General features: G+C 41.5%; 1 protein-coding gene across 2 annotated transcripts in view; it reads right to left on the reverse strand.

Annotated features, from left to right (window-relative positions):
- gemin8 (gem (nuclear organelle) associated protein 8) overlaps nucleotides 1-20,926 on the reverse strand; it is a 35,987-nt gene extending 15,061 nt beyond the window's left edge. The window contains exons 1-2 of one of the 2 annotated variants that reach the window (XM_048541012.2): nucleotides 20,858-20,926; nucleotides 16,428-16,860 (exon numbers count right to left, since the gene is read on the reverse strand). In XM_048541012.2, coding sequence (XP_048396969.1) covers nucleotides 16,428-16,860; nucleotides 20,858-20,911 — 487 coding nt within the window. In that variant the 5' untranslated portion in view covers nucleotides 20,912-20,926. Of the gene's footprint in view, nucleotides 1-16,427; nucleotides 16,861-20,743 lie in introns of both variants that reach the window. The other variant, XM_048541013.1, reaches the window with a different exon arrangement.
- Between the last annotated feature and the right edge of the window lie 1,033 nt (nucleotides 20,927-21,959).

Here is a 21,959-nt window from a genome sequence, read left to right on the forward strand (position 1 = left end):
GATAAACTGAGAACAACAATCCATATTTATTCAGGCAGGCAAACAATTACAACATGGTCTCTTCATATTAGTAAAATGTTTTATATGTCACAAACAGGAAATACTAACCACGTTTGGTAACAACTCCTACACTGGAGAGATGTCAATAGGGCATGTGGCCAGATAGCAAGAGGTAATCCCACGGATTGGGAATTTAGAAATAGCCTGAGGAAAGCAGGAGAAAGCCATTTATTCTGGAGGTACTGTAAATTAAAATTTAAGAAATTGGCAAACTTCTACACTTGAATTAACTTGAAGAATTCACACAACTGTGTTGCTTGCAATCACCGCCAATTACAAGTACATCGATAACTTCCAGGCTACAAAATGCAATTATAATGTTTATACAAAATTAAAGCACATAATTGAATAGGTTAGGATATGTAATTCCTATAAATCTTTAATTTCATTCCACTTCCCCCTCTGCATTTGAATACTAGATCTGTTGGGAATGAAATTATCAGCAACTTCACTTTTAGCCTTGGATAATTTAAGGGCAAACACTCAGTTCCACCACATTTCATACCTTCTAAAAGGGAAAAAGGAAACCCTGTAATTTAGCACCATGCAGTATAGAAGGTTTAAGTATAATTAATGCAGTGAAGCGGGCCTTGATTAAGTTTTTCCACCAATACTGTTGCTGGTTGCCATGTATACATATATTTTTAGTTTACAAGACTATAAAAAGTCATTTTCCTCAGCATAATGTAAAACAGATGATCATCGACTTTAAAAAGATTTTAACAGATGTTGGAAAAGAACTTTTTTTTAAAAGCGGGGAGGGAGCACAGTTAGTTTTGACATTTTGCCCTTGTTGTCCCCAACTTTTTTGTTCTATTGAGCCTGTGTTAAGCTACTACGGACATAGTACATAGTCGTCCTCAACATCCCCATCTTGCTTCTGTTTATTCATTGCATTTTTAAATCATCAACTGGAAACTGGCGATGCAAACTGCAACTATCTTAGGAATCTAGATTCTTCCAACGTCTCCTTCTTTCACAGAGAGCTTTCTCCCCTCTCCAGATGGCCTAGAGAAATTAAAAACTGACTACTAAGGGATTTAGCTGACCCCCATTCCCAGAATGGACAAGGAATGCAACCATTTCTTTGGCAAATATTTAAATATTTGCCAGTGATGCCCAACAACAGACAACTGTACTAGTAATTAGAGAACTTCTTTTCTACTCATAGGAAAATGCTGCCCTCTTTTGTGGACAATTGGATAAGACAGCGTTTCATACTTAAAGCTCTTCCTTGGCCAACAATTAAAAGCCTAAATTCCAGAAAAGTTGATTTATATCCATGACTTTTCATATGGTATTGATTCCAACTCGTTATGTCATGAAATCCAGATCTCTCCTTTTTCAGCTTTTCCCATCCCATGTCTTCCTCAGTCTGAGTCTCAGGCTTCCTTTTACCGAATTTCACCCACCTCCTCATCCCACCAAGCCCTCTATTTTTTTTTTTTCGCTCTCAACTCCTTTGATTTGTCAACAGCAGCAACATTGCATAATCCAAAAGAACTTCAAAGAATGTACATCACAAAGAGGCCATTTGGTCCAACTGGATTTGTCCTCATGTTTATGTTCCATGAGCCCCCTCCATCCTACTTCATCTCAACCTATCAGCAGATGCCACTCTTCTTCCCTTTAATACTTACGTATCTTCCCTTTAAATACATTCCTTCAAGTACTTATCCCATGCAAGTTCCATGTTCCAACCTCCCTACACACAGAAGCACTCGGAACAAAAGCTGCCTTCTTTTCTGGTGCAGAGGTCATGTGCGTGCTGCAGAATTATGCATGTTGTTGCAAATGTTACTTCCAATTTGTCCTGCCTGTTTTACTGTTTGAAAAGGTAATTATAGCAATAAAATGATGAATTTTAACATGAGTGGTGTTCACTTAGAGTGGAATAAAGACAATCTAATTTAACTACATCATTCTACGTCTTACACCGAGACAAGGTCAAGGAAGCAAAAGTCGATAATTCAAGATCTACGTGCTCAGGAGGAGCCTAGTATGTCATCTCCCTCCAAAATCATTACGTGAAATTGCCATTATTGTCTGTGTATTTCGGTGACTTATTCTTGCCAATTTTGCCTTCACCAATAAGCTTCTTTCACCTTTGGTAGCCTCATTAGTCCTATTTTATAGCGAGTAGAGAGGAGGCAAAAATGTTCCAAGATAACTAACTGAATGCTTGTGTAGCCAAGCAGTATTTTGGAAAGCAAAGCACAGGTATTGTTTGCAGTCACATTTAAATGCACTGTACATTGAAAAAAAAAACTGGCCATGCGCAACAAAAATCAATAACTGGCAGCTAAAATTCCATCCAATCGTATTTGATATTGTCCCACAGTTGTAGATGGAATCCATGATCCATTATGTGGCTCTGAAGTGCAATATATTGGAGCTCTGCGTTGGACAATCACAGACTTTGATAGCATAAATATGCAATTTCGAAACTATCTTTTGGATTGATTTTAACAGGAGATGTTTGCTGTTAGGCTCTTAAATGGATCAGATTTTATGCCAGTATTGCACGTGGTCTCTGTACTATTCTTGAATTAATCCTCTCATTTGCCGTTAATGAGGAAAAATTTCCAGTAGACACTTTAAATGGAAGTACTTACCACCAGACACATCCTCCACAGACAAATCTTTGTTATTTATTGTCAGTTTTGACTGATCACTATTTAAAGGGCTTTTCCACTGGGCTCAGAATGCTGTCATTGTATTCAAAAGTCAACTGACTGGTTCCAAATCAGTCCATTGCAGAGGTTCTAAATCAATGGGTACTGCATTGTGATGCTTAGTGCATGTCATGGCCGAAACATTAACCAGTTACCAAACACTGTAAAATCCTCCTCGGAAACAGTGTTTGTTTTTAAAATCATGCAATTATGCATGACTTTAAAAAGTTTCTGGTTGCTTTAACTTGCTGCATGTGCAAAGCTTGTAAAAAAAGTTAAAGGGCCCATGCACTTAAGCATGCGCAATACAGGAAAAAAAACACCATGTTGCTGGTAATAGTGTGAAAGTAGTCAATGAAGACTGGAAATTAAGGAAGTATGAGCATCTAATACTCAATTGAAAGCATCAATTTAGAAATGAGCTGGACATGCAATTCTGCACTGAAATGTAAACAAGGATGATATCATTGCACAATTGAAATTACAGTTTCTGAATATCAATTCTTTTTGACATTGAATAATTTCCATTCAAGCTCCATGTTAAAATTAGGGCTACACTTAGTTAATAATCACATTCAGTTTGAAAATACAGGAAGAAAACACCTTTTTTAAAACCTGAAAGGAAACTATTGTCCAAATAATAATGGTCATGAGCATCTAATCTTAGAGGACAGGTACGAGATAAGACCATAAGACACAGGAGCAGAAAACAGGCCATCAGGTCCATCGAGTCTGCTCCACCATTCAATCATGGCTGATAAGTTCCTCAAGCCCATTCTCCCACTTTCTCCCCGTAACCCTTGATAATCAAGAACCTATCTATCTCGGTCTTAGATGTACTCAATGACCAGGCCTCCACAGCCTTTTGTGGCAGTGAATTCCATAGATTCGCCACACTCTGGCTGAGGAAGTTTTCTCCTTATCTCGGTTCTAAGAGATCTTCCCTTTACTCTAAGGTTGTGCCCTCAGGTCCTAGTCTCCCCAACAATCGAAAACATCTTCCCAACATCCACTCTGTCCAGACCATTCAGTATTCGGTAAGTTTCAAATAGATTCCTCCCTCATCCATCTAAACTCCAATGAGTGTACTCCCAGAGTACTCAAATGTTCCTCATATGTTAAGCTTTTCATTCCTGGGACCATTTTCATGAACCTTCTCTGAACCCACTCTAGGGCCAGTACATCCTTCCTGAGATATGGGGCCATATACTGCACACAATGGTCCAAATGTGGCCTGACCAGAGCCTTACAAAGCCTCAGAAGTACATCCCTGCTTTTATATTCAAGTTCTCTCAAAATAAATGCCAACATTGCATTTACCTTCCTGACTACTGACTCAACCTGCAAGTTTACCTTGACAGAATCCTGGACTAGAACTCCCAAGTCTTTTTGCTCTCCAGACTTCTGAATTTTCTCCCCATTTAGAAATTAGTCCATGCTTTTATTCTTCTTACCAAAGTGCATGACCTCATACTTTCTCACATTGTACTCCATCTGCCACTTCTTTGCCCACTCTCCTAAACTGTCCAAATCGCTCTGAAGCCTCGTCACCTCAATATTACCTGTCCCTCTACCTATCTTTGTATCATCAGCAAACTTAGCCAGAATGCCCTCAGTTCCTTCACCTAGATCATTAATGTACAAAGTGAAAAGTTGTGGTCCAAGCACTGACCCTTACGGAAGACCACTCGTCACTTGCTGCCAAGCTGAGAGAGACCCTTTTATCCCCACTCTGCTTTCTGCCAGATACAAAATCTTCTAACCATGGTCATACCTTGCCTCTAACACCACAGGCACTTATCCTACTCAGCAGCCTCCTGTGCAGCACATTGTCAAAGGCCTTCTTGAGGTCCAGGCAGATAACATCCATTGGCTCTCCTCAGTGTACTGTGCTCGTTACTTCCTCAAAGAATTCTAGCAGATTTGTCAGGCACGACCTCCCGTTATTGAAACCATGCTGACTTTGCCCTATTTTACTACACAATTCAAAATATTCAGAAATCTCATCTTTTACAATGGACTCTAAAATCGTACCCGTGACCAAGGTTAGGCTAAACAGCTTATAATTTTCCATCTTTTGCCCTACTCCCTTTTTAAACAGGGCTGTCACGTTAGCAAATTTCCAGTCCCCTGGCACCTCTTTGACTCTAGCAAGTCCCGAAAGATTACCACTAACGCTTACACTGTCTCTTCAGCTATCTCCTTTAGAACTCTGAGGTGTAGGCCATCTGGTCCAAGTGATTTGCCCACCTTCAGGCCAATCAGTTTTACTAGCAGCTTTTCCTTGGTGATGGCCACCATACTCTGCTCTACCTGCGACTCTCGAATTTTTGGGATATTACTGGTGTCTTCCACCGTGAAGACTGACACAAAGTAATTCATTTCCTCAGCCATTTTCTTGTTCCCACTATCATCTCTCCACTGTCATTTTCCAGTGGTCCAATGTCCATTTTTGCCTCTCATTTTCCCTTTACATATCTAAAGAAACTCTTAGTCTTCATTTATATTACTGGCTAGCTTACCCTCTTTTTTTGTTGCCCCCTGTTGGTCTTTGTAAGCTTCCCAGTCCTCTGGTTTCCCACTGCCCTTTGCCACATTATATGCTTTCTCTCTTGCTTTTACGCTATCCCTGACTTCCTTGGTCAGTTATGGTTGTCTCCTCCTCCCTATACCATGCCTTTTTTTTCCCCTAGGGATGAATTTAGACCAAAAAGTTGTTTACACATAATATGTTTAATCATAACTTTAGATACTAATAGAAGCTTAAATACTATTGTTAACATTTTCCTGCCGCATCCTGTCTAATTGAATTTAGATCAGCCAATTCATCATCGTTAGCAAATCCAGTAAATCACACAATCTTAAAAAACACAGGTGAAGTTGGGCATTATATCGTATTAGGTTTCAGCTGAAGCCCTCATTTAAAGCAAAATCTCTTCTTTGTCTCTATATTTCTAATACAGATGTCTATTTGGTTTACGATTTCATCCAACTTAATGCCAATGATTTCTGTTACACACTCAGCTGATGGCAGATCAGTCAGATCTCAGTGAGACCAGGCTTGATGGGCTACAAGTTTTTTTTATTGTAATCAGACATAGGCCATTTTCACATGTTGTTGCCATCACACTTTAACAAACAAAAAATGTCTATTACACTCTTTAAGAACTACTTGAAACTACAATGAAAGGGCTGAATCAAAGAAAGAGTCAGCCCTTTCACCCTCACAATTACCTCAAATTGAAACAATCAAATCTCAAAGTGTGAACCCTGTCTCCACACTAAAGCTCAGTTCAGTTGTATGGTTGTGCTCAGTTCCTTTTTTGTTAGTTAATATTTCTTCCTTAGACTCTTAAACAAGTTAACTCAGATCATTTACGAATTAACGTGCCTTTCTTAAACTCATGCCTTCCATTTGGATTCTTCAACAGACTTGTGTCTCTGGCCTTTCTCTTAGTGACTTTGAAATCAGCTTGGACTTCTTTTTCAGCCCAGATTGAAGACACTTATTGAACTCTACTGGCAGGGGTCTTGTCCCTGAATGGACCTGCATAATGTCAAACTTCTGACAGATTGTTCTGACTTTGTGTGACTGAACTCTTGTTTGCTATAGAACAGAACATTTTCTCCGACCCCCTTAAAATGATTCTTTTTCTTATGCACCAAACTGTTCCCCTCAAGGAGTTTAACTACATAAGGCTCAAGCAGATTTGTAGCTCGGGCTGTGGGTGGTTCGCTTGCTGAGCTGGTTCATTAGTTCACAGACATTTCATTACCCTGTTGGGTGACATCATCAGTGCAGCCACTGATGATGCGCTGTTGTGTTTTCCTGCCTGGTATTTAAACTCTGGGGTCCTTTGGAACTGGTTACCTCATTTCTGGTTTTTCTCTGCAGCGGGATATATCTAAGTCTAATTACACACATTTATTGCTGGCTTTCTTGATGGAGAATCAAGCCTCTAGAAATTCCTATGCTTGTTCTGTTTCGCCCGTCCTACTGTCCTAATCAAACTGGTGGTTCACTTTATTTGTATGAATGGAGATGAGGGAGCACTGGTCATGTCTCTTTATTGCTAGTTGGTGTTCATGTATACTTGTGGCCAGTTTCCTTCCTGTCTGTCCAATGTAATGTTTGTTGCAGTCTTTGATTAGGATCTTGAACATCACTTTTGCTCCATCCATACAGGGTAAAGGGTCTTTGGTCTGAGTTAGCAGTTGGCATAGGAGTGACGTGGGTGTGTGCGCGCCACTCTAATGCCCAATGGTCACGTGAGTCTTGTGGTTGGCTCGGATATGTTCTTGATATATGGTAACGTGACGAGTGTGTCAGGGTGTACTGTATCTTCCTGTTGTTTGTGTGATCGGCATTGTCCGTCGCAGCTGTTCGGGTATCTACTGTCCTTAAATACATGGTTGAGGTATTCTTCGTCACTTTGGTGTAGTTACAGGTTGCTGCAGTGTGTTGTCGCTCATTTAAATAGTGTTTTTATGCATCTCCATTTGTGGGTGTTGGGTGGATGCTTTTGAAATTCAGGACTTGATGCATGGGTGTAGCCATTCTGTGTACTATGACTCCACCAAGAAAGCCATCAAAAAACATGTAGAATTAGACCCTATTTATACGCCACTGCAATGAAAAACTAGAAATGTGGTAACCAATTCTATTGGACCACAGTTTAAATTCCAGGCAGGAAAATACAATAGCGCTACATCGGAGGCTGCACTGATAACGTTACCCATCAAGGTAATGAAATGTCTGCAACTAATAAACCAGCTCGGCAAGCAAACCATAGTTTAAAGACCCTACTAAAATGCATACCAGCAAAAAAAAAAGAAACAAACACCTGGTACTACGTAGAGTTTTTCTGTGCATGAAACTAAAAACCATGCCTTCCGTTCTTAACAAACAAGAGTATCATTTCATTTTAAAATTACTGATTATTCTTCCACTTTAGAACTCAAGCCCTTGGCAATATATCATGAAACTAACAGTTGATGGGGTCATTTAACCTGACTATATGCCCCTCCTTCATGGTGAGGTCTGTTGCTGGATGACCTTGGAGGGGAAACATGTGGTAGAATGCATTTTTATTTTCCAAAATGACATTTTTACTTTGAATTTTTGTTAAATAAAACGTGAAAATTTAACTTTGTCACTGCATCCCTTAAATTTTGCTTAATCTGATTCAATTAAAGTTGCCTTAAAGCAGTACATTATGAAGTTGCAGTGACTGGAACCAGGTGGACTTTGAAGTTGTCAATGGGGTTGGTAACCTCAGCCAAATCAGGAAAGCCCTGGCTGGCCAATATTAATGGGATTTAGAGTCTCCTCAGTTCAGGGGACTGACTCTGATGTGACTGGTTACAGCTAGTTTACAGTGCACAAGTAAATAGATGGTGAGTTTGTTATGAGAGGAATCCATATTGGGATTTTTAATGAGGTTGAGACAACTGACAGAGGCATGTGGTTTTTAAAAAAAGCCGAGAAACCATTTGGTGTGTGGGATTAATGACAGAACCTTGCAGAAGCATCTACTATCCGAAGCCCAACTGGACTTCAAAACGGGCCCTCCAACTGACTCTGTTATTAGAAAATGTGGCAAGTGGAGTATACGAGCTACAAGGCATCCCAAAGGAAGTGGATACCTTCAACTGTTGTACTGAGCCTGGGAACACCATTAGAGCGTAAGCAATTGCAGAGTTTCTTGCAGGGCATATCCTGAGCAGAGGGACTCAAGGCCAGGCCGCAAAGCCAAATCTTAGCCAAGCAGCTTAAAAAGTTCTGCAGGGTTTGGGCCAACAAGGCATGTACTTGCTGCTATACAGACTCGACAGCAAAGGAGCCCTACGAGACCTGACTTGAATAAGAAAAGTTGTAGCCCAGTACCCAGGAGAGTGCACAGCCTGGGGGGGGGGGGGGGGGGGGGGGGGGGGGGGGGGGGGGGGGGGGGAGGAGGAGGAGGAGGAGGAGGAGGAGGAGGAGGAGGAGGAGGAGGAGGAGGAGGAGGAGGAGGAGGAGGAGGAGGAGGAGAGAAGAGAGAGAAGAGGTGCTACTCTTTATGAAGCTGGGCGTGAAGCAGGGCTTCCTACAACTGCGGCTGGATGAGAAGTCCCAGAAATACACTACAATTAATAGCCATAGGGTTTATACCAATATACATGACTGCCATTTGGGGTATCATCAGCCAGTGCCCTTTTCCAGCAGACCATGGAGAACTTTTACAAGGGCTACCCCAGGTCACCGTTTATCTGGCTGATGTAATAATAACAGGGAAGACAAAGAAAACTTGGGCATAGTGCTTAATCATTTCACCCAGGTGGGTGTACACCTCAGAAGGGAAAAAAGTGCATTCCAGATATCCCAAATGAGTTACAGAGTCGACAAAAACGAGTTACACCGGCTGAAAGAGAAAGTGAGAGTGATCAAAGGAACCCCATTTCCAATGTCTGTACCAGAGCTCAGGTCTTTCCTCAGGTTAATGAATTATTGTGGAAAATTCATACATAACCTGGCCTTCTTCTTGACTCCCTTACACCTGCTACTGAAAAAGGGTCAGCCTTGGACATAGTCGCATAGCCAAGAAGTAGCTGCTTTTTCACTTGAAGGCTATCATCATCTAAAGGTGTTATCCCACCACAATCCAAAGCGAGAGGTAGTGCTGACATGGGATGCCTCCCCGTATGGTATTGGGGTAGTACAGGCTCACCAGTGGCTTAACAGAGAGGAATGCCCAATGGTGTATTGTTCCCAGACTTCGATGCAGAACGCAAGTGTGCCCAGATAGAGACGGAATGCTTGGAGGTTATCTTTGTTGTGTGAGAAAGTTCCACCAGTACCTTTATGGACAAGAATTTACAATAACAGATCACAAACACCTGCTCGGGCTACTGAAGGAAAACAAGGCTGTGCTGCTCATGACCTCTGGTAGAATTCAGTATTGGGCTTTTATTCTCAGCAATGTGCATGTACAAGTTAGAACACTGCCCAGGAAGCCAATGGCTAATGTGGATGCCTTGAGCTGCCTCCCACTGGCAGATACTCCACTGGTGGTGCATCCCCTGGAAGAATCCATTTAGATTTGAAACTTCCTGGATACCCTTCCAGTCACCACTGACAATAGCCCATTATGGACACAAGAAAATCCTGTTCAAGCAAAACTAAAACAGCTGGCAGTAATGGGGGAAAACAGAAAGGCCACTGCAATCAGGACTGAAACATTTCTGGACCTGGGGAGACCAGATCACCATAGAGGATGGCATATTACTGTGGGGAGCAAGGTGATTACTTGAGTAAAGGTTGTCACCAGATACTGGCTGAAATCCACCACAGTCACCCAGGGGTTTCTATAATGAACATACCAGCAAGAAGCAATGTCTGGTGGCCAGGGTTGGATGCTGACATAGCTGAGTTGGCAGGGTTAACAAGGACAGAAATTGCCACCAGCAGCACCAACAAATTTGTGGGAATGGCTGGATAAACCGTGGACATGGTTGCAGGGTCAACTATGATAGTCTTCTCATGGGCTCAGTGTTCTTGGTCATTATGGACACCCATTCAAAGTGGTGGGATGTGCACAAAGTTCATTTGGTAAACTCAGGGAAGACCACTTGAGAAGCCACAAGCACTGTTCGTGATACGCAGACTCCCAGAACTCAAATATTTCCTAATATCAAATGGCATTCAACAGATAAGGACAGCTCCCTACCATCCGTCGTCTAGTGGAAAGAACAGTTCAAATGTTGAAGGCAGGCTTAAAGAAGTAGACTACGGCATGACTTGATACCAAACTATCCCAATTCCTGTTCGATTATAGGACGACCCCTAATGCAACAACAGGGATAGTTCCAGCAGAGTTGCTTACAGGGAGAACCTTAGATTTCCAGACTGGGGTGGGGGTGAGTGAAATGGCAGCAGGAACGCCAAAGCCAGCCACATGCCTCCTTTAAGCGACAGATAATTTGATTTGGGGGATGAAATTTGGTGCTGGAACCATGAAAATGGCCCTCTATGGTACAAGGCGAGGCTGACACAAAGTCAGGTCCTGTGACTCAAATTTCTGCAAGGTGATACAGTCCAGAACAAATACATGGCCTGAAAAACCCCTCAAACAGGGCAGGAACAAAACATACCTGTCCCCTCAGAACAGCCAGTAGTCCTGGCAGAAACCATAAGTTCTGCCCCTCCATCACATGTTGAGGAACCCTCAGTCAGAGATGGATGTAGCCTCGATACTGTTATTGCCAGAAAAAGGAGGATATGCTCCAGACGCAAAAGATGTGCTAAGGTCTGATAAACATAGCGCATGTCAGAGTCCAAATCGGAGGAACCAGATCTGAAGCAAAAACATCACAGGACAAGCTACAAGAGAAAGACTAGGCCTGCATCCCTGGATTTGGGTGTAGTGATTGGAACCAGGTGGACCTTGTTGACGAGATCTTTGATTGGGTTGTTAACCTGGACCAATAATAACAGAAAGTTTGCAGAAGTAATTAAAGGGTGATTTGGTTGCAGGATATCAGCCTCTGTACAATTATTTCAAAACCTTCAGCACACCTCACACTATATATTTCAACACACCCTGGCATTTGTGTGATAGGCATGTGATGAGTTAGAACAGCTTTCAGTTCTGTTCAACAGGGGCTTCAAAACCGCGAAGCAGACCTTGTGAAAGGAACACTAATCCATCCATTGCTCAAGAGTGTTTAGTACGTTGTTTGGTCATTGCTTAGAGTAACAGAATAATTTAGGAGCATATGTAGCCAAAGTGGTTTCCAAGCCAGTACTCAACCTTGACTTAGGAGCCCATGAGGTCTTATGGTATCAGGACAACATGGCATGGAATACACCTGCTGATTACCACCTACTGCCACAAATGTCCCTATCCATCAGCTGATGAATCAGTACTCATGCATGTTGAACATTAACTAGAAGTAGTGCTGACGGCATCAAGGCAAACAATGTTGCCTGGGTAGAGAACCTCAATGCCCATCACCGTCATTCCTCATGACTGAGCTGGTTGACTTCTATACAACATAAGTGCAAGACTGGGTTGGCAGCAGGTGAAGGAATCGATAGGAGGGGAAAAAAATCTACCTGATCCCATCTACCTGTTGCAGATAAGTTTGTTCAGTAAAAAAAACAGTAGGAACCAATCAGTGCATTGACCTGCTCCACTATTCACCATGATCATTGCTGATTAAAAGGCATTGTGTTCACCCACGTTATATCACTGATAAATTTCGATTTTCCACTTCTACTTTAAATCTCCTCAAAGACTGGACTTCCACTACCCTTTAGGATAGAAAATTCCAGAGATTCACCATCCACTGAGTAAAAACAAACCTAATTTCAGACTTAAATGGCATCCCCTTATTTTTTTTAAATTGTTTCACCCGTTCTAGACTCCCCAGACAAGGGAAGCATCTGCCCTGTGTCTATCCTTTTAAATATTTTGCAGGTTTCCAATTAGGCAACCTCTCATTCTTCAGAATTCTACAGTATTCAGAGTTTACCCAATTTCTTTTCATTGGACAGTGGTCTGAGCACTAAGCCTTGTGAAACACTACTGTCTTCCCTTCTCTAAAATGTGCAAGCCAACTATTTACCACAACTCACTGGACTATCCTTAAGCCAATATTTAAAGTGACACCAATTTGCCTATTCCATGAGTCTCACGTTTGTTAATATTTTTCTGATATTTTGTTAAATTTTTAAAAAATCTATACAGGTCATATTCTCTTCAATAGCGTTCTCTGCTATTATCAAATATTTGGTTCAGAAGAATTAAGCATGATCTGCATTTTGCAAATATGTGTTGATTCTTCTTACTTAACTCAAACATCTTTCCCAAATGCTGGATGATATTCCTTCCTACACTCTCCCCTACCCCAAATTACTGTTTCCAAAATATTACCTATCACTGATATTGAAGAGGGTTTTAAATTCATGAGAAACAGCTGGAGTAAGCAATTTTCTAAGTGCTGATGCAGTTTCTATTGAGGTACCTTTCAGTGTTGAGCACATATTCTGTGAATAAGACACAAACAAAACATGAAGCACAAGGTGGTAAACAGTTTTGGAATGCTATTGATTCTGCAGTTCACCTAGACAGGACATTATTGTATTCTCTTGACAGAAGATGATATCTCTCATCTGGGTGGTGGATATGTCTTAACACTATTAAATGATAAAATTAGAGAAAAGAAGAAAGTTGCGTCAAAAGTTACAAAGACAATTGCCATAGAATAGAAATCCTGCTGAGACATGCTGGTATGTTGGATGAATAAATGAGACTTCGCTGTCAAAGCTGAAAAAGTAGTATCACAGGACACCTGCACATACAAATATAAACATTTCACAGGCAAGAAACTTTAACGAATTGTTGCCATGGCCAAAAGGCATGGACAATGACAAATATTTTCACTCTACATTTTGCTGACCTCATAGTAAGGACTAAAGAATTATTACGCACACTACCATTGAAAGTGGATTGGGATGAGACTTGGTGCACCAGTAAAACTCGAAACTGATAATATGGGGAACTTGTCAATGATGAATTGAGACCTGAGAGAAAATATGAACATCATGATCATGAAAGTCCTTTCAGCTGTGGACCCTTAAAAAGAATCATGCAGCAAGCAAGGAAATGTTGCATAAAATTTTAGCTGATCAACTAGGCTGCAAGTTGACAATTGACTTAGGTGATTAATACAAAGAATTCATGCCAGATATTGGAAGATATCGTTTTTAAATCAACTTATTTTTGGGCAAAACCCCAAAGTGTCTTCTTTTCACTGCATTGGCCTTCCTACTGTAGAAGATGCAACAGTTAGGTCCAAACAGATTATATGCTACAGAGAAACCCCTTGTCAGTGCAAGAGGGAGATCTTGCATCAGTACTCCTGACAGACTGGAATATCACAGCTTGAATAAGTTCAAAAATGAAATATTAAAAAAAAAATCACTTAACAACTTGTGAACCAGAAGCAGAAGTCCCCATGATTGTGAAGCTTTAGTGACTGCCAACAAACCGTAGGATAAACTGAGAGGCAAAACAAGGATTCAGATCGTTGGAAAGGATTTATTCTGAGGGAGCAGAAAAAGGCAACTAGCCCTATTGCATAAATGGACTTGTACTAAAATATATTTTACAGATATATTTTTAAGGTTCAAATGAAGCTAGTTATGAGGGACTTTGTAGAATGACTGTGAGGTGCAGATGTTGAAGTGGACTCCTGCACAGCTGGAAACATAAATGAAGAACATTTTTAGCTCTTTCAGCCACGGTCACAGGAGTCTAGATCAATCATCACAAAAATCACTTCTGCAGGGCGATACTGTTTCAGGAAGATATGCATCCAAGATTAATCAAAGGAAGCAAAAATGGAAGGTAAAGGATAGAAACTAAACAAACATGCTCATTGCCTGAATTACACCCTCTTGTGGAATTTTTCAGCAAGACCTACGTTCAACTAAGAAAAGCAGATCTTGCAATGTTTCATTGAGAACAAAGGAAAACTTTCAGGCATTCTCATGTTGTGGAAAATTTCTTTTGGTTTGGTACCCTGGAATTGGAGAAATGTGTTAATAAGATTAGAGCGGCATTTAAGGATTTAAAATTCAAAGTCAAGCATACAGTGGTTTTAAACAACTGGTTTAGACAATTAAGCATAGTAGGTCTAGAATAACTGTAAACCAAATTCCTGCAACCTTCGGGCGGCATCATTGTGGCACTGCAGGAGGCCCATGATGGACATGTCATCTAGAGAATGGGAGGGGGGAGTGGAAATGGTTTGCGACTGGGAGGTGCAGTTGTTTGCCGCGAACTGAGCGGAGGTGTTCTGCAAAGCGGTCCCCAAGCCTCCCCTTGGTTTCCCCAATGTAGAGGAAGCCACACCGGGTACAGTGGATGCAGTATACCACATTGGCAGATGTGCAGGTGAACCTCTGCTTAATGTGGAATGTCATCTTGGGGCCTGGGATAGGGGTGAGGGAGGTGGTGTGGGGGCAAGTGTAGCATTTCCTGCGGTTGCAGGGGAAGGTGCCGGGTGTGGTGGGGTTGGAGGGCAGTGTGGAGCGAACAAGGGAGTCACGGAGAGAGTGGTCTCTCCGGAAAGCAGACAGGAGTGGGGGATGGAAAAATGTCTTGGGTGGTGGGGTCGGATTGTAGATGGCAGAAGTGTCGGAGGATGATGCGTTGTATCCGGAGGTTGGTGGGGTGGTGTACAGCAACTTAGATGACATGTACATCATGGGCCTCCTGCACTGCCACAATGATGCCACCCGAAGGTTGCAGGAACAGCAACTCATATTCCGCCTGGGAACCCTGCAGCCTAATGGTATCAATGTGGACTTCACCAGTTTCAAAATCTCCCCTTCCCCAACTGCATCCCTAAACCAGCCCAGTTTGTCCCCTTCCCCCACTGCACCACACAACCAGCCCAGCTCTTCCCCTCCACCCAATGCATCCCAAAACCAGTCCAACCTGTCTCTGCCTCCCTAACCTGTTCTTCCTCTCACCCATCCCTTCCTCCCACCCCAAGCCGCACCCCCATCTACCTACTAACCTCATCCCACCTCCTTGACTTGTCCGTCTTCCCTGGACTGACCTATCCCCTCCCTACCTATCTTCTTTTCTCTCCATCTTCGGTCTGCCTCCCCCTCTCTCCCTATTTATTCCAGAACCCTCACCCCATCCCCCTCTCTGAAGAAGGGTCTAGGCCCGAAACGTCAGCTTTTGTGCTCCTGAGATGCTGCTTGGCCTGCTGTGTTCATCCAGCCTCACATTTCATTTTCTTGGTTTCAAGCCACTTTGGTCAAACAGTAACTTTTCATCACTTCTACCTTTTGTAGAGTTGGCATTGCCCCAAAATGAACAATTATGTACATGATAACGAGTTCGATTTTCAGTCTGCCCCTTGTTTAGAATTTCACACAAAGTATGTGGCAAACAGAATCCCATGTTTCCTGCTTCAACAATAGCCAGTGCTTCAGCAGTTAATAGTATTTTCAGCAAACTTTTATGACATTCGACACCAAAGGTGATCAGAGGTTTTTGTTCCAGATTTACAGTTCTTTCAGTTTTTGTTATGTGGTAACTAGACCTGGTGTGTGGGGTAGGGGACTAGGACACAGAGTTTAGGCCCTAAAATTGTCAAACATGATATTCACTTCCTAACACATTGCAATTGCGTTAGGAAGTGAACACTACAGTGTGTCACTTACTTAATAAATTATAATAAATAAATAGTTAGACATTGGCTCCATTTCTGTGCTTCACTTCTGAAGAAAAACTAGTTATTATTCAACCAGAAAATAAAGATAATAAAGAATAGTTAGGCTCTGTTCCTCTGCTTAAGGATATCACTTATGAACAGACAGCTATTAACAGATTAGTCATTAGTCCCCAAAGTAATACTGCAATGACATCTTTACTGAATAACCAAAAACTTAAATGAGATGAAAATGAATGTTGTACAAAACGGACTGATACTCTGCATAGAGTTGATTCCCATTCTGTTCTGGTCTGAGCCACGAATAGGCGTGAATCTTTGGAAGGGGTGGGGGGGTGGGGGAGAAACATGTTGTCACTAGAGTAGAGAAAAAACAAGGAAAGGATGCTGCAGCAATCCATAGCAAGATCATGGGGATAGATTCATCAAGGAAAATTCTAAATAATTTCTGACACTTACTTAATTCTTCTTGATGTTCTTCTGTCTGTTTGAAGTACTGGCGCAATTCTTCTGTTATTTCCACACTGCTGATATCACATTCTATTTCACTATCTGAATCTGTTTCCCCTTCTGTGTCAGCATTTAAACAGGCTTCACTGCTCAAATCTCCCATTTCAATCTCTGAGCTGTGGTGCTCTTGGCTTCTGTGGCTGTGCTCATTTTGCTGAGTAAGTCTTGAAGAGTAGTACGAAAATCCATTATGCAAGTTAGCAAAGTGCGTTGCTCCTGGTTCTGTGTAATACCAAGGAGAATACTCAAGCGATTCGACTGCCTTGCGATAAGCACGTCTATGTTTCTGCAGCCAACCCATAGCTAGCTGATAATGCTGCCAAAATCTGGAATACATTTTATGATTGTACCAAGCGAGTGAATCTTCTCTCATTTCATCACACTGTTAAAAACAAAATACAAACAATTACTTGATTTCCTTTTCTTCTCCAATTTTCCTCCTTGCTCCATGAAGGTAACATTTTTGGTTCACATTGAGGGTCTGGAATTGTGCGCATGCACATTTCGAGAGGAGCATACTCGCACAATTGCCCACCACTGCAAGTGCCAACAGACACATCCAATACCTCATGCTACGACAGCAATTCTGCAGGTACAAATGCAAAATACTGCCAATGCTGGAAATCTGAAACAATCGTCAGGGATGCTGGAGAAACTCAGCAATTCTGACAGCATCTGAGGAGAGGGAGAGCTAATGTTTTAAGTTTGTATGAGAAGATGACTCATACCAAACTCAAAACAGTATCTGTTTCTCTCCCAGAGACTTCCAGATCTGCTCAGTTTCTCCAGCATTGTGCCTCATTCAGATATGACACCCAAGTAATCTGTATTCAGTTACAAACTGACACTGACAACCTTTAGATTGGGAAACTAAGAAAATACAAAAAGTACTAAGTCACTAAGCTGATTCAATTTATCAGATATTATAAACAACATTTTGTACAAGATATTATGCAGATGATCATACATTGTGAGATAATATCGACTGTGACTAAAGTGAGTATGAGAAAAGGATAGTTTGCCCTGTCTGGCTTGAGAGAGAGAGAGAAACTATCTAAAATTAAATGGGCAGATGCAAGACATCAACTGTCTGACTGTCTTACAAATGGAAACGTTCAACCATCTGCTACATTGCTTGCTTTTGTTTTAGTGAATGCATGCAGCCTCTTTCACAGCTGACCTAATTTAAGACTAGCTAACTTAACATACACTAGTTATCGAATATGGCTTGGCTGGCTTTGAATGCATGTAAAACCTTTCTTAATTATTCTACTAGGCAACATGTGCCACTGCAGCTTTTTTGATTATCAGTAGTAAAATTGGCATGAGTCCGAAAGATAAATTAATTGGGTGAGTGAAAACATGAAGTGTGGGTGACCATATTTCACAACTTACAATAGATTCTTAATTAAATTCATCACTTTGGTGTTTAATCAGGTATTTACCTTTGTTTTTATGAAGTATGGAGTACAGTTCACAAATTGATTTAGAATTACCATGCTGGTGAAACATGACACATTCTAAATTTACTTATACAGGACTTCCATGTTATGAGCATTATGCAGTATTGCAGGACAGCAATCCAGCTGGGTAGAGAGTAATGGTCTGAGGAAGGGTCACTGTACCCCAAACGCTAACTCTGATTTCTCTCCACAGATGCTGCCAGACATGCTGAGCTTTTCCAACAATTTCTGTTTTGTTTATGTTTACTAATTCATTTGAAAATTGTCTTTTAACCCAAAATGTTTGAAAAGCACTCCAATAGGAAACGCGCTTCTGAGTGGGGCTGGCATGAAAATTCTATACACACGTATAGAAAAACAATAAATACTTTAATGGGAAAATTTAACCTGTTGCTTTTGTTCTGATTTAAAAGAGAAAAATATCTTATATTTACAGAAGTTAATTATGTCCATTAAAGTGCAGATTTTGGGGCGTATTTTACCAGTAGTCAAGACTACATGAACAATACTATTGGTACACTTATTACTCTAAAAAATATTGAAATTCAGATCATGTCACAGTCATTCCTAGAGAATTCATTTTGTAAATGACCTGCAAGAACCAAAATTCAAGTCAAAATTTGCTCTGGTGAGGGAAATTAGATGGTAAAAAATGCTTTGACTCCTGAGTCTGCCTCCTCCAGCTTTATATCAACTTTTCATTTCTTTCAGTTCACCAAGCTCCAACCACAAACAGATACATATCCTGTTGTCAAACCATAATTTGACAGAACAATTTTTACACAGCATATCATCAATTTCACGTAGATGAGATGGGTTTGAAGATGTCTAATTTAGGTTGTTGTAAAACCAGGAGAAATAAGAATGGGAGCAGGGCGTCCTGCCCATCCATCCTGCGTGGTCATTAATAGATTGTTAACAGCGGATCAAACATTCCTGATGTTCACTTTCTTGCCTTTTCCCTGTTAATCTTGACTCTCCCACTGATCCAGAACCTATCCATCTCAGCCTTAAATATACACAAAGGACTCTGCCTCAGAGGGCTGTGAGGACAAAGAGTTCCAAAGACTCTCAACCATCAGCAAGGATATTGCTCAGTCTTAACTGGGAACACCTCAACTGAGACCACGGTCCTGGACTCATGTCAGAAAACATCTCAGCATTTACCCTATCAAGCCCCTTAAGAATCCCAGATATTACAATTAGATGACCTCTCAATTTTCTGAATTTCCACAAGTATAGTCCCAACCTGTTTAGCCTTTGCCCATGAGACAATCCCTCCATACCAGGATCATCCCAGCGAACCTTCTCTGAAATGCCTCCAATGAAAAATCTTTTCATAAATAAGGGGACCAAAACTGCTCTCAATACTTCAGCACCTCGTACAGTTGTTGAAAGACTTTCATACTCTCACACTCCAAATCCCTTGAAATAATGGCCAACATTTCATTATCCTTCATAATTACCCACTGTACCTGTATGCTAACTTTTGGTGTTTCTTGTACTAGTACCCCAAGTCCCTGCATTGAGGTTTTCTGCAACTTCTCTCCATTTAAATATTCTATTCTCCCTCACAAAGTGAACAACTTCACATTTTCCAACATAATACTCCATTTGCCAAAATTTTGCCTACTCATTTAACTTATCAATATCTCTCTGTAAACTGTTTGCATACACCCCCCAACTTGCCTTTCCATCTATTTTTGAGTCATCTGTAAATGTGACTACATTTGCTTCCTTCCTCCAAATTACTGCCAACAGCTGAAATTGTTAAAATTGTCATGGTTAGGAAGAGGTAATATTTCCAGTCAAGATCAATCGCTTGAGCAGAAACACTGACTGTTCTCTCCATAGAGGCTGCAGGACCCACTAAGTAATTCTAATATTTTTGCTCCTATCTCAGGTTTCCAGCATACTCACAAGTTGCATTCGTACAATTGTATGTAAGCCCATTCTGGCATTCAATTAGATCATGCCTGATCTGTAACCTAATTCCTTTTTCACCCTTAACATGCTATCCCTTTAGAAACAAAACAAAAACAGAATTCAATTTACAACCGATAGTAATTGATGCTCTATTTGTGGAAATGTGTTCAAATTTTCTCTAACCTTTGATTCCACATCTCACCAAAACATCTGGCTCAATTTTTATAGACTAGGGCCCCGACCTCCCAGTCACAAAAAATAGTTTCTATTGCTCTTTTCTGCTCCCCTTAATATTTTGAAAACTCTGATCAAATCATCCCTTAACCATCTCAATTTTTGTGAATACAACCTTAGTTTGCATATCACTCCTTGTAATTTATCCAATGGAAGGTAGACTCATTCTAGCAAATCTACAGCCACGCCTGCTGAGACCTACATTGGTTTTCTTTAAAGGCAAGGTGGCAAAACTACACATTGAGGTTTATTAGGCACAGCCCACCGTTATAGTTGTGGCATTCTGCTTAACTAAAATGTTCAAGGAACTCAGCCAGCTGTCGTTATGTACAAATTTAAGCAGTTTTTTCCCAGAAGAGATATAAAGTTATTTGGTCTAATTTCGTGTTTTACTCTCGCACCTTTTGATAACCTTCTGCAATAACATCAGCGTCTTGAAAACGTCAGCTAACCCAGCATACCCACATTATGGGTGAAAGTGACACACAGAACAGAAGATTTCACCACGTTGTCAAACAGTCTATTTGCTAATTTCAATGTTGAAAGGCCTGACTCTAATTTGAGGACAGCCTCTGCTAGTCTCCCCTAACCAGAAATGGTAAACGCCCCCAAAGGGCACACAGATCGGGCCTGCAACTCTACCTGATGAAGATCCTGCGCAAGGTTCTTAAACTACCGCCTCCCTGTCTCTGAGCATATCGCAGAGGAAAACGCTTCGGCGGCTAACTCGCCGCTAGCCCGAGCAGCAGACATTACCTGACGACCACTTCCCACCTCCATCCTCCCTCCACGGGCGAACTCTTCACGCATGCGTCAAAGGCCCATGTCACTGCCTTAATAACACGTGTCTGCAGTGTGGTTCGGCGGTGATTGGAACAGCTCTGCGTAGCATTCATATTGGTAAAGGAGAAGGAAATCTTCGCGGAGTGCATGGATCGCTTGGCGGCCATGTTTGTACAGGGGAAGGATTCTCTTAACCTTCTTGGAGCTGAAATGATTGGTGGTCATTTTGGTAAAGGAGGAGCAGCGGGCTGGCCATCCTGGTAAAGGAGAGGGTGCAATGTACCAGCCCAAACTTGGGAGGTTACATTCAAGAGTTTCAGTAACTTAAGACTTCATTCGAATTGAATTGTGAAGCAAACAGACACCACGTGACATTTTTAAGGCTTTTGAAATCAAGCTTGTAGATGGATTTGTCTGCTGCTGATCACAAATCTGCTCCTATATCTGTACAGCTCTGAGGAAGAGTCAGCGGACGAAGAGGAAGAGTCAAATTCCTAAGAGTGATGAAAACCAACAACCTGTCTGGGACCTCCCACATAAATGTGATGGTCAAGAAGGCACAACAACACCTCTTGTTACTCAGGAAATTTAGGAAATTTGGCACATCCATGAGGACCCTCACCAACTTTTACAGATGCACCATAGAAAGCATACTATCCGGGTGCATAAAGCCTGGTACGGCAACTGCTATGCTGTGCCTAGGACCAGAGGAAACTATAGAATGTTGTGCGCACAGCCCAGACCATTGCAGAAGCCAACTTCCCATCCATGGACTCCATTTACACTTCTCGTTGCTGCAAAAAGGCTGCCAACATCATCGAAGACCCATCTCTCCCTGGCGATGCTCTCCTAAAACCTCTTCCATCAGGCAGAAAACACAGAAGCTTAAACACATACAACAACAGGTTCAGGAACAGCTACTTCCCTCCGTTATTAGGCTGATGAAAGGACTCCCGAACTTCTTGCCAATGTTGATCTTGATTTGGCGCACCTCCTGCGCAGTTGTAACTTGTATGTTTCACTTTGCCTAAGCACCCTATGATCTGTATGCTCTTGCTATGACCTCCCTGTACTG

Source organism: Stegostoma tigrinum, chromosome 12, assembly GCF_030684315.1.
Source record: "Stegostoma tigrinum isolate sSteTig4 chromosome 12, sSteTig4.hap1, whole genome shotgun sequence".
Taxonomy (NCBI): Eukaryota; Metazoa; Chordata; class Chondrichthyes; order Orectolobiformes; family Stegostomatidae; genus Stegostoma; species Stegostoma tigrinum.